General features: G+C 34.7%; 1 protein-coding gene across 2 annotated transcripts in view; it reads left to right on the top strand.

The window, feature by feature from the left end:
• The window catches only part of LOC139136873 (TELO2-interacting protein 1 homolog), a 38,721-nt gene that overhangs the window by 20,392 nt on the left and 4,609 nt on the right, over nt 1-13,720 (top strand). For both annotated transcript variants that reach the window (XM_070704709.1, XM_070704710.1), the window contains exons 15-21: nt 5,876-5,998; nt 6,515-6,557; nt 7,413-7,517; nt 9,226-9,504; nt 10,084-10,189; nt 12,377-12,459; nt 13,412-13,527. In XM_070704709.1, coding sequence (XP_070560810.1) covers nt 5,876-5,998; nt 6,515-6,557; nt 7,413-7,517; nt 9,226-9,504; nt 10,084-10,189; nt 12,377-12,459; nt 13,412-13,527 — 855 coding nt within the window. The remainder of the gene's footprint in view (nt 1-5,875; nt 5,999-6,514; nt 6,558-7,412; nt 7,518-9,225; nt 9,505-10,083; nt 10,190-12,376; nt 12,460-13,411; nt 13,528-13,720) is intronic.

Here is a 13,720-nt window from a genome sequence, read left to right as displayed (position 1 = left end):
CTACAGTGAACGCGCAGATACAGCCGCAGGGAATGGGGCGCCTTGAAACCGTGCCGTACGGAACGGGCGCGAGTTCCGTACGGCTTTTTTAGCGCACGCTAAATTCTATTGTTCTCGATGGTAGATGTATAATAATAGTTTTTACTTCCTTCCCAAAGCGACTTTCTTGAATGACTGAAAATTTGCAACTCCTATACATGTAGTGGGACAGAACCCCATGGTGAGAGAGAGAGTGACTGAATTGTACATGGATAGGTGCTGAAGGGCTTACAATGAATTTAGCACCCCTCCCTGCATTAGTGTCTCGTGAAATCATACATTACAAATGAAATTTTTTTTCTGTTAATTTGGTACTCATGATTATAAATGACCTTCATTGCCAAGTGCATTTAGTACATCTAGCTTCATTTAATGTTCAACTTCCTAAACCCTAAAAAGCAAAAAACAGAATTTTGTATTACTCTATCCAATCTAAATTGGTATGTACATTTTTCATTGAGAAAAATGAACCATTCCGTGTGTAGGGAAATTATCCTCAGAGGTGACCCCTATTTTCCATGTGTCAACTCAAATTCCCAAGGCACTGACTGGAATAATAGAATTCTTCCACAACCCAAATTAAGTTAGTAAACTGAAATCCTGGATACAAATTAGTTGTAAATTACACCGCAATTTTGAGAAGAAATTGTGAAGTTGTGTTTGCTTATGAACAGCAAATCATCTGACAAAAGACTAATAGATTGGTGTGATATCGTGTAATGTAGAAAGGCCCATTTCTCAGAGTGAAGTTCTGTTCCGTTTTCATAAATGGGTGACCTCCGTTAGTTTCAGTGTATTCCAACACTAATCGAATAATGGAATTTTCGTGTTGCATGTATTTGCGTTTTAGGAAATGACAAGGCTTCTGTGCTTTCTTGCCTGTTGTAGCTGTTAGCATAGACTGGCTGAGCTGTTATTTACTGTATCTTGAGAGGCCTCAGAAGTATGTGTTGAAATGGTGTGATCACGATCTGCAAACATCTACTCAGAAAAAGCACAGACCAAATTATTTGTTAATGCACTACTTGCAAGACTTTCATGGGATTTGAACAAAGCCAGGAAAACAGAGAATCACAGTAACTTTTGAATTTTAGATGTTGTCTTAACTCAAATGCAAATTTCAGCCAATTTAAAGTTAATCAGATTTTGAAAAGCTATAAAGAAGTAGATGTGCAAGTATTTCTTATATTTGAAATAAATGAAAATAAATCACATTTATTCTATTATTAATTTAATAAAATTTCACATTATATTAAAAATGCTGTATTCTATTATTGATTTCATAAACATTTCACGTTATATTAAAAAATGCTGTAGGTATTTTAGCTGTAAATTACCTCCATTACTTACTGTTTGATAAAATTTAAACCTCTGTCAGTTTTAGAATTTTAATCCCATTCCAGTATGGAGATTCGAGAATGAAACGTTAACTTTGATACAAGTTTATCAGTGTTTGGAAAAGTTTTTAGAAACATGTACTTTTCACCTCAAAGGAAATGCCTGCGTCATCCAACTTGCAAGACATGAGTACTTGTACATGTACCCAGCAATATAACCGGGAAACTTGATGTGTCTATAAAGCTCAGATTGCTTAAAGCAATAACCTGATAATTTGCATAATGGACATTTGAATTAATAGTCGACAGAAATTCAATCTATTTAACATCCTGTTTATATTTCTCTGTGCTTTTAAAAATATTACTTCAAACTATAAGGTTTCTGTCTGGTGTGTTTTGTTGTGTAAAATATCAAGAGGATGTATCATATATATATTTTAGAAAGCATGCACTTAATTTCTCCACCTTTCTGGTGTAGCATGTTGTAGCCCTTAACTTGTGTTCAGCCTTGTCTATGAACATTAACCTGTTTATCCCCACTTCCCTGTAAACCGGTCCGCCATAACTAGCAGTGACAATGGTTTTGGGTCATACCGTAATGTTGGTTTTAAAGGGACAAAGTCAGCCATTTTCATGAATTTTGTTTGATACGCGACACTATTTATATTGCTTTACATATTGAAAGATACTGAATGAATGGGTAACCATGCATATATTCGACCCCGGTTTTAGACACAATACATAAAACCAACATGAGATTTATTCTTTCTTGCGATGGTTTCATGTATCGTGTCTAAAACCGGGGTCGAATATATGCATGGTCACCCATTCATTCAGTACCTTTTAACATGTAATGTCTTATTAAGAGTAAGAATTTTCTGATTTGTAGTTTTGTATAATTCCAATTCTTATTACTTGTCATTCTTTTGGATGCAGTTTAGAAGAGTCGTCTAGCATTAGTGTTTTTAATTGCTTTCTTTTATTTGGTTTTTTATCACAACTGGAAGTTGTAATATAGAGGTGGTTTCAACCGGTGTTTGATGTCGTCCATTTCCGTAAACGACAAAAAGTCAAAAACTGCTGAACAGACTGCGTTGATATTTGATACCGATACATAGACTGGTTCCAAGGTTCCAATTCCGAAAAATGGAGCCAAACGGAGCGGCGGTTATAGTTTTGGGAAATTTGTAACCCCCTTTTTAACTAATTGATTTTAGGGGTCTTTCATATATGTAGTTTTGGAATGTACACCAATCCTGCATTGTGGACTGTTTTATTGAGTTGTGGAACAGAAATGAGGTTTTGATGAATGTTAGAAATATGCAGGATGACTGATTCGAAGTATACGAGATTTCTGTGCTCTTTTGGGCATCAAAAGCATTAAAAAAAACATATTTCATAGTTTAGATTCTCACTTTTGAGATGACCCTAGGCATTTGTTAAGTAAACATCCTTGAGTCAATATACAGACTTTGACATTCCAGAGATTAAGTATCCACAACCTCACATGTTACAGTCTTTCACTACAATGGTATGGCCCAAACCCATTGTTATCAATGGAGAGTGTGGACCTGTCTACAGGAAATGGGGTGAAGAGGTTAGACAATGACGTTACAAGTTGTAGGTTAGTTATCAAGGTAGCACCAGCATAGAGTCCTGAGCATCTGTCCATGTGTTCTCACAGCAAATTACAGGGAAAAAAATTATTTGAGAAGTTTCTCTCCCATAAATTAAATAGAAGTATATTACAATTTAAAGCTGTCATGGATGGATTGCTCTCAAATGATCTGAAACACAGTTATTGCCCATTAGCAACAAATCTACAGCAAGATTTATGTAAAGTTCATGAACTTACACAAGGTATTAGACAAAAGATGACCATGACTTTGCTACTTTTCAACGTTTATTTCAATCAGATTTCCCCAGCTTAGTGTATAATTTTGTAATCTTAATTACTGTCAACTTAGCTTTACTAACTTATTCTAACCTCATTATTCTTACACTAGTGTTATACCTTATAACCACAAAATTTCAAGAGATGCATATATGATTGTCACTTAACAAACAATTTACAAATATGTCTTCTGCTATTTCTCCATATACATATACATGTCTCTTTTCTCATAAAAATGAGCTTAAAATCGCAATGTGAAAAATAGTCTTTCAGCTATATGTTGCTCATTGACTTCGTGGTCTGTCTAATTCACAGTGAGTGTGGTTGTTGATAAATGCCGATAATACTAGGCGGTCATTAACGTATGTCCAAGCGCCATTGGCGGTATTTTTGAACATAATGACCATAGGTCATTATCACATCTGGACGTTGTGATATAGGGTTAGCTTCAACCGGTGTCAGACAGACTCAGTGTCCATTTTCCGTAAACGACAAAAGTCAAAAACCGCTGAACAGACTGCATTGATATTTGGTACAGATATTCAGACTGGTTCCAAGGTTCCGATTCGGAAAAATGGAGCCAAACGGAGCAGGGTTAGATAGTTTTGGGAAATTTCTAACCCCCCTTTAAGTTTAACTAATTGATTTTAGGGGTCTTTCATATATGTAGTTTTGGAATGTACACCAATCCTGCATTATGGACTATTTAATGAGTTGTGGAACAGAAATGAGGTTTTGATGAATGTTAGAAATATGCAGGATGGCTGATTCAAAGTATCAGAGATTTCATGCGCTTTTGGTAATAAAATTGATAAAAAACAACATATTTAATGTTTTAGATTTCTCACATTTGTTATGACCCTTAACATTACAGACTTGATGACATAACTAGCTGCTGGACCTGTTTACTGGTGCATTGATTCAAAGACAAGATCGTTTTATTTTGTGATAAGGACGTGTGATTTCGTAAAACATAGTCTATTAGCCTGGAAATGTGATTTTTGCAAATATTGCTTACCCCACTGACAAACAGTGTGATTTGAAAATGGCTGGAATTCGCTACTTCAGGACTTTGTTTTGTGTGTGCATTTACTGACAAACTCCAAACCCGCAGCACCTCCCATTCAGTATTTCATGTACAGGTGTACCCAGAGATAGAGTAGTTTCACAATGTGCCAGTTGTGATCAAGTGCCATTGGCGCTATTTTGTTTGCTTGATACGGGTCTATGCAGGCCTAAAATACAGATAATAACAATAACAATAATAATAATAATAACATTATCAGTATGCCTGCCTGGTTGTAATGTATTGCTCACATGTTTTTGAAGACATGCATGTTCTATAGCCATGTTCACGAGGTAGCCAGTGACTAAAGTTTGGTTGTCAGAACTTAAAACTTTTTTAGTCTTTGAATAGGCTAAGCAAGGTTTTCAAAAACCTGCTTTGCAGCAAATATTGACACTAATTAAAATATAATATTAAATTATATTCAATGCAGAAGGGTGATGCAAATTTAATGACCTCTGACGGTGAATTTACCTTGACTTTGAGGTGCAGGGCTTTGATCATTTTCAGATTTCAATAATTAATGTAGAGATGTAGGTTATACATTCACAAACGCAGGAAGCAGGGATTGAAAAGTAGGCCTTTAAGCTTTATCTCCTTCTTAAAAGTAGTAACCGGTAGCAGGTAGATAATTTCATTATTGTTACATGAAGGACAAATCCTTTGACTCAATAAGCTAGTACTGGTATATCGCCTTCAATAAATCATAATTCTTAGAGCAGTGCCTACATACATGTAGCAAATACAGATTAGACAAGACACGTACGTAGCTCAGTAAATAATCTATGTTCATCTACACAAGTTTCGTTTTGCCTCGGTCACGTTAGGATTTCGTCACATTTTGTGTGTGTCCTTGATTTGTGATAGAGTTGAACTTCTAACAGTTTTGAATGTTATATATACGTAGTTCCAGCTTCAAAAATAAAAAACTTAAAATTTTGCTAAAACTTTCCTTAAGTTATCTTTCAACCATTCTCTTTCAAATCAAGGATAAAAATCGCGAGTCACCAATATTTACCAATATTTGAAATTCAAAATGATCTCCATCCCTGTGTTATCTCTGTGGGGAAAATAGAATTCCCGATTTTCACAAACCAAGCCGGTGAAAACTTTATTCCCCACAAATGTTAGGCCAAAAGAAAATTGTAAAAGTTTGAGAGTCCAAGTATCTGTCGACAAGGCACATTCTAACTTAATCACTTAATCTTCTACATGTATAATGTCCATATTATCTCAACAACAGAAAACCAATTTCATTCATGATGACAGATCTTTGATCACAAAACTTGAATATTTCTATCAGCTGCACTTCATTGCAGTATCTGCCAGTTACCACATAGTTGAACGTACCCCTGATCATAAGACCGTGACTGTGGAAAAGAGTTCTGGTAGTGTAAACTTTGTAAGACTAACAAGACAAGGAAGTCAATGAAATACAGTTAAGGGATACTCTAAAAAATGTTTGATTTTGCCTGAACTAAAATTGTTGAAATCTCAGCTTATGTGTTCTTAACATTTTCTGTTATGGAATACTTGCAGATCTATAGAGCAACTTATTTGTGAAAATTCAGACTATCTTGTGGATGCAATATCGCACAATTTACGCCACTTAGATTTATATCCAAAGGCTCCAGATGTACTTAAAGTAATGCTGCAATATGGGTAAGTGATATTTTGGTAATTAGTTGTATGGACTTGTTACAAACTGAGTAACTATAGATCAGTCATATCATTTACATGTATGTACTTGATTGTGTATCGATTACCTTGATATTTCTTACTTATTTATTTTGTATTTTATATTATTACAATTACTTCTTCATTTGTTGTTTGATGATTGAGTACAATTCTTCGTTAGTTTTTCTGTAACAAGACTCATAAATGTCCAAACTGATAATATAAACTGTGATGATATTTCTCCACAGTAACATTGATGCAAAAGCTTTGTTTTGTGCTGTAATCCAATATGGCTACCACTGAGGCAGCCTTATTATACCAAAAGCTATCTCATATATGCCTGAAATAACATAAGTCACAGTTAACAACTTATATTTCTCTGTTTTCCCAAGTGTGCAGATGAAAAGATTACGAAATAAAAGAAAAGGGACATGAGAATTTAATGCAGAGGCAACCTTTCTTTATTCAGATTTTAATACATCTTATGATATTTCTCCACAGTAACATTGATGTACTGCCGTTGACAAGGGATATCATAGATGAAGTAAGTTACAGCAAAATGGCACATCACGTATATTTGTACAATAAACATACAATACTAGAATGACTTTGTAAAGTTTCGACGTTGTTGAAACAGTTTACGACACATAATTGATTTATTGCACCTTGGCTCTTATCAAGCATTGAGTGAGCAGCTGTCGAACTCTAAAAGCTGTCAGCTTAACTTCACATGGATTGTTTAGAAAAAGAAAACAAATATTAAATAAATCATATACCTTTTAAAAACATGGACTGGAATGAATGTTTTATGTGGAGTGATATTTTTGGCATGGAAATCAATATAATGAAACATTAATGTGCAAGCAAACATAATTATTTAAAGTGTTCAATTCATTGGTGATTTATGGTACAGTAATCTGTTCAATCAAAATCATAAGAAAAACAACCATTTTCTTTCACAATCAAAAAACTTTCACAAATCAAAAAACAAATATCAGGGGTCACCATGTGTTAGTATATGTTAACATTTGTATGTATGTATGTATGTGCATGTATTTACTGTATGTATGTATGTATTTACTGTATGTATGTATGTATGTATGTATGTATGTATGTATGTATTTATGTATATGAGTATGTATTTACTGTATGTATGTATGTACGTATGACTGAATGAAATCATGCAATGTACATTGTTCATTCACGTTACGTCTATGCATACAGCCATGTAACTATGTATGCATATATGTGTTGAAATGTACAACAGTGATCATTACTCAATTGTTGTTGATTGACCTCTTTACTTCTACCAGCTCCGAGTATGACCTTGAGTAGAAAAAGTAATGTTAATTGAAATATAATTATTATAATTATAATTAATGAATTGTTTTTCACACAGATTCTTGATACCTTAGACCAGTGTTATGATGAGAAAGCAGCCTCCTTCATGAAAGTACTGCATGAGTTAGTGTGTTCAGTCAAAAGATGGTATCCACCAGAACAGGTAAAAATTAACAGTCTTTCGTAGTCAGAGTCATCAAATTCATAGTAACACAGAGGCATGCGATTTGTGAAACAGCATACCAACGAAAGATGGAAATACCTGTTATTCCAAATTAGGAAATTAGCAAGGTGCAAAGAGATGATAATTATGAATTAGTAAGATTGAACATAAACATCTAACTTTACGTTTTGTTGCGTATTTTCTCTGCTAATAAGACTGTAAAATGTAGCTTGTGTCATGTGACTACATTGTACATACATGTCCTCATGATGCCCTATTTTGCTTCTGTCTGGGTTTAAACAGTTTAGGTGTTCAGTAGTATCAATTTACAATTGCTAGACTTACTGCTGAACCAATATAACATGCTGTGATCAATTCATGTGAAAGTGTAATCAAGTAATACAGAATATCTCTGCGAATAGTCGTACCAAGGAAGGATAAAGTAAAAAAAGTGAACTTTGAAATTGTAGTAGTATAAAAGTTGGTATTACTGCAAACAGACCTCTTTTAATACATGGACATCAGTGACCAAACAACCTTTCCACAGAAATTATGAAATGTTTGTTCATCACGACATATGACTAGAAGAATAAACAGGAATTATTTTCAATCAAGTTCGGGTCCACAGGTTCAGATATTTCTTCAATCTACAAAATGTCACCAGTGCTGCCTTTTCCAAGATGACTGTTAAAATCTTTTACCAGTAAATTGAAGAAATAATAAAAATGTGTACATCATCATATCAATATGAGTCATTTTCATGAAATTACATGAGTCTTAGAGGTCAACTGATTTATGTAGATTATGTCAGAATCTTTTCATTGCAAATATAATTGCAAATTTGCCTGTTTTCCATCTTGCTGCATGACAGATATGGCCTTCAGGCAAATCAATCAAAGTTACATAATAAAATGTCAGAAACAGGATAGCATTCATGTGATCATATGATATATATCCATTTTTTATTTGTTGATCTGCTGTGTTTATTTAATGCATGAGGAAATAAGTATTGTATAGAATGTCAGAAACAATGCCAGATGAAAAGAAAAGTGGGCAAAGTACATCAGAGACATGCTGGTGTTTGATATATCACAGGCTTTGGGATATGTAAATACATACGGATAGACTGTCAACAGTCCCGTGTGCCTTTTCTATTCTATTATTGATGTAGTCTCTCACATATACTGGGGTTTCAGGGGGTGGGGGGTCACAAGCGTAGAGCCTGAGGTGCAAGTCAGGCAAGCCGAAGGCATGACTGCAATTGCGCCAGACACCGGCCCTCGGCTCAGCCATGTCCAGTTTTACTGTAGCAATGAAAATGGTGTAAATGACTGTCAACAGTCTAACATAAGGAATGATTGAATTTTGATTGAATATATGTGTGAGACTTCCTTCAGTGCAGTCCATATGATGCAAAGCCATTCCTTGTTGAAGTTTAAAGACACACACTTGTCTTCCGGTGAATTGTACAATTGAACACCTCGATCAACAGTTTGTGACAAAATAGAAAAAAATTGTGGATCTTTTGACGCAGGTTTCTGAAGGCCAAGCTCATATTAAATAGAAGTTATGGTCACAGGTGATTTATAGACATCATGGCTGGTAAATAACCATCATATCAGTTTTGCTAAATTTTAGTTGTAAATTGATGATGTTAATGTATGGGAATATTCTTTATCTCTTAATTTTCTGTTTTTGTATCGCCTAGAATAAAATGGATGAGTTTGAGGCCAACAAAGACAAATCTTTGTCAAGCAGTTTCAGGACTCTTTCAAAAAACAAGCAACAGGTGTCAGAGTCAGTGAAGGAGTTTGTGGAAGAATATCAAAAACAGAAAAAAATTGCTAAAGGGGAGGAGGTGGTTGAGGAGGTGGAAGAAATAGAAGAAAGCAAAGATGCGGGGGACACAGCTGACAGTCAAGATGTTGAATTGGATGAAGTCGACAAGAAGCCAGAACTACCAATGCACGTTCAAGTTGTTATGCAGGTTGGTCAAACTCCTTTGCACTTTGTTGCTTCATCTACAAAACTATAAAAGAGAAATTTAAGTTATTCATTGACTTTCAAAACACTGAAAATTTTTCTGAGTTTACTTATGAATAGAAAATTGCATGTGGTCTGTGAGTGACGTGGTTATGTATGGATTAAAATATAACAAAAGTAGAGATGATATTCCCATATCACGCTTCAAAAATCATTTCCACACATGACCTTGACATTTTCCAAGCAAGAACTAGTCATTTTAATCGCAAAAACCTAATGGTTTTCCACGTTTGGATGTTGCAGTCGTACAAATCATTTTATGCTAGCAGGCTACATTTTATATATGTCACAGCACTGACAAGCTAATCCATTCCTGCCAGTAACATTATCCATTAATTTTAATTGATAGCCCAGTGCAACATGCATGCCTGTCTTTGACAGATTATTATTTCATTTTTAATAACTAGGATGACCTTGTTTTTTTCAACCCACAAAGTAAGAATATTTTCACTTCTCAGTATGGACGATGGAAAGTTTATGAAAACCTTTATTGAAAAGTGGGACTTGTGTTTTTCACTTTTAGGTTTTGGAACGGTGTATGCATTTTGTATCTTCCAAAAACCCCAGACTTCGACTTCTTGTCCTTGAGATAATCAAGAACTCTGTAATTGTGTTACAGACCAGAGAAGGTAAGAATCAAAATTAGTTGCCTTTACTGAAAGTTTTTGTGCATTTGGTGATAAATTTTCTTAAATATTCTATTGTAATAGGAGTTACAGTGTTGGCTTATTTTCAGAGTGGAAACATATAGCAACGTCACACTTTCAGGCACTTCTTATTGTAGGAGACTATGACACATATTATTTTGTGGATAAATTTACTTACTTGTTCGTTGCCCATGGCTGTAAATACACGAATCATAGAATCAATTTGTGATTATGATCTTGTGCAGGGAAAAGGAAACTGGAGCATAACACAGCATGATAACTCATATTCTCAAACAAGTGTGCAGATGTACATTGCCATTAACCCAAACACAAGAATTGGTTTGTCCAGTCCCGTTTTTATCAATGGTGAATGTGTACATGTTTAAATAGTCGGGATGCGAGCAGCGGCACATAACCCGATTCTCCTAACATACCGGTAGTTACGTGACTCAGATTTTAATCCTTTCCATTTCTGCTAGTTTTCACATCCCGTTTTCATTGCCCGATTCTGGATCAAGAATTGTTAACAAAGTTCAAATTTCATGTCATTCGCTTCTAAGACTTCAATTACAATAGCGACTATTGTATTTAGGCTGTACATGTTATCTATATTCTTTTACATTCGGTTATATCTACAGGCAAGCATTCCAAGGTCAACATATAGAGACGTTTATTACTGTAGCAATCATTGTATTAAGGCTGAACATGTTATCTGTTTTCTTTAACACTTGTTTATTTCTAAAGGTCAGCTTAAGAATGTCCAAGGTCAATATATAGTTTTGCAGAAAACAACAAAATGCAATGAAACAATTTTTCCATTCTTTCTAAGTGAAAGCATTAAATATTTAAGTAGTACAAATCACACAATTTCATACATCCAGTCACTGTCTCGTAATATGGAAATGCGCCAATTCAAACATTGACAAATAGCAGAAGAGGTCATAAAAGCCAAAAATACATGTAGCTTTTATACATTTGTAAAATGGAAATGTGACAGTTCTGAAAGAAGCTGACTATTGTCAACAAACTTCAAACCTGGGTCAAGGGGCATTAAGGTCACCATGGACGATTTTCAGATAAATTTGCACCGCTATTTACTGTTTTCTCAATAAAAATATAAGTCTTCATGTGTCCACATCATATGTAGTGGAGTAGGCAGGCAGAAACGGTTCTCATTAGTTTGCAAATGCTATCTAAATTACTTCTGGGATTTCCCTGTCATCCAAGGTCAATGTCTGAGGGCGCTGTCTACTAGCAAGTCATGTGACCTCCGTATGTTTAGAGAATGCGTGAAATGACAGTAAGATAGGTCACATGTGTTCCCATTGTAAAGGGAATCTAAGGTGAACAGGCGGAAGTTCTGTTTGTCATAATCAATTTGGCAGTCCAACCTCACTATTGATGGCTAGGATTCTGTTGAGATCATGTTCTAAATTATTTTTGTATCTATATCAAAAGTTGACTGTCATCAATTACGCTCCAGTCAAAGAGAAATCAACAGGGTTTTTGTTCAATTTCTATTCTTACATGTACCTTCCTTTGTTTCATGAAATTCTTTTCTGTTTTATTTTTCTATGAAAAGAAACTTTTTTATTACGTTTTACATTGAGATTCTTTATTATTTTCTATTTTTAATTTTATTAACCCACAACAGGACATGTCTGTCAGTTGTGAAGCAGTAACAATAAATAACAGCCCAATGATCAATTTCTGAGTTAGCATTTCGTTATCTCGTCAATTCTCAAATTTGAAATCGATTCTAACTGCAAACTTTAGCACTGGAACAGGCATTTAGCATGGGTAGGTCGATCAAGGATACTGATAAAACTCTGCATTGCTCCTATTAGATAGACTGGATGAATCTATCACTGCACATGTACACTGTGAACAAATCAACCCTATCATAACAGCAGTTAAATTAATTGCCTTCATGATTTTCTATGGCTTGGTTTGACCAATAACACTGTGAATAAGGGTGAAGGCCGATAGATCTGGGTGGGGTACATGAGTATCTTGAATTTGATCCATCACGTGCAAGTTTTAGAAAACAAAAGCCACAGGAAAGATAATTTCATAGAATAGACATGACATATAACACAGCACTGAGGGCATTAAGCAGGGCCTTTCAGCCAGAGCTAGACACTGATTTGTCTAATGTGTTCAATACAGATGAATTGCTTCCTATGGTCCATAAGTTATGGCCTTCAATGGTACACAGATTCATGGATGAGGAACAGTTAGTCACCATCAAGGTAAATAAGTCTTGCCTTTCAGACATGTCTTTAACAAAGCGCATAGAGGAATATTTTTATTTGTAATGGTAGATTTTATCAAAAGAGGTAGTTGATCAAAATATTGTTTAGTCCTTTAACAGTTATAGTTTGTAAATTGACAAATTTGAATTTAATAACAGCATTTAAGTTAGTTTTTCTCTACAAAACATTAGTATATATTTTCACCAGCTAAGCTTGGTATTTTATAGCAGGTTTAGTATGCAAAACAATGTCTAAAGTATATTTATGGGCCATTCAAATGACCAAGTCTTTGTTAAAATGTAACATATTATATATTGTAGCCAAACATGAGACTATGTGCCTGAGGGTATGTGACCATTTGCCAACGTAAAGAGGGCAAATGGTCTTCTGCCTGTAAGGTACAGAGTTCCATGTTTGGGGTATAATGTTTTTATTACATGCCTCTCTTACTTAATTTCTCTCCAAATTGTTGAGTTTACATGCAAATGACAATTGTATTCTTTATGTCCATGTTAGACAAATTCTGTTGAAAAAATAGAAGGATTATAATTATCAAATAGTGGAGTTATGTATTTAAATCACCGTATGCGGTTAATTGAATTGTTTTCGTAATTATGTAAAAACAGTATTTCCTATGTAAAATACGTAATTTTATCATCTTTTAAGCCCAAAGTTATCAAGGTGAAAATATTTCCAGTCCACTTTCAGTCAAATGATGACTATGCGGCCTGCAACATCATCAACGAGTTACCACTGAATCCTATAAAGTGTGCGACGTTTGATATATGAGGCATGTAATAAAGGACATGTAATGCCCCCTGGTTTTAACCAACCTGACCTGATAGTATTAGATGAACTGGGCAGGATAAGGGTTAAATCTGTGAGATGATCAAGTAAAGGTATTATTCCATATCCCATTTGAGCCTTCTTTCTTTATACATAAATATAGGCATTTGAAACACTGTGCGTGATGGGTGTGGTGTGCGGTGATTTCATCCGAAGAAGAGTGGTGAAAGATGTCTGGCCAAACGTAATCAAGTTTCTTGACAAACAAGCAGTTGTGAGGTCAGTGATTATTTAATAAAACAGATTTTTGTGTTTGAACATTGCACTGGAAGCTATTGGATATTTTTGTTAGAATCTTTTAGTGTACCACTTTAATGGATGAACTTTTTATGTCATCATTTGACTGAATTGAAGTGTACTTCCTGAATTTCGCTGTTTCTACCAAATTAATATGGCTGAAAAAGGCAGCCTT

Source organism: Ptychodera flava, chromosome 7 (assembly GCF_041260155.1).
Source record: "Ptychodera flava strain L36383 chromosome 7, AS_Pfla_20210202, whole genome shotgun sequence".
Classification (NCBI taxonomy): domain Eukaryota; kingdom Metazoa; phylum Hemichordata; class Enteropneusta; family Ptychoderidae; genus Ptychodera; species Ptychodera flava.
The sequence above is the reverse complement of the archived record's forward strand: the minus strand, read 5'-3'. Positions and strand labels throughout refer to the sequence as shown.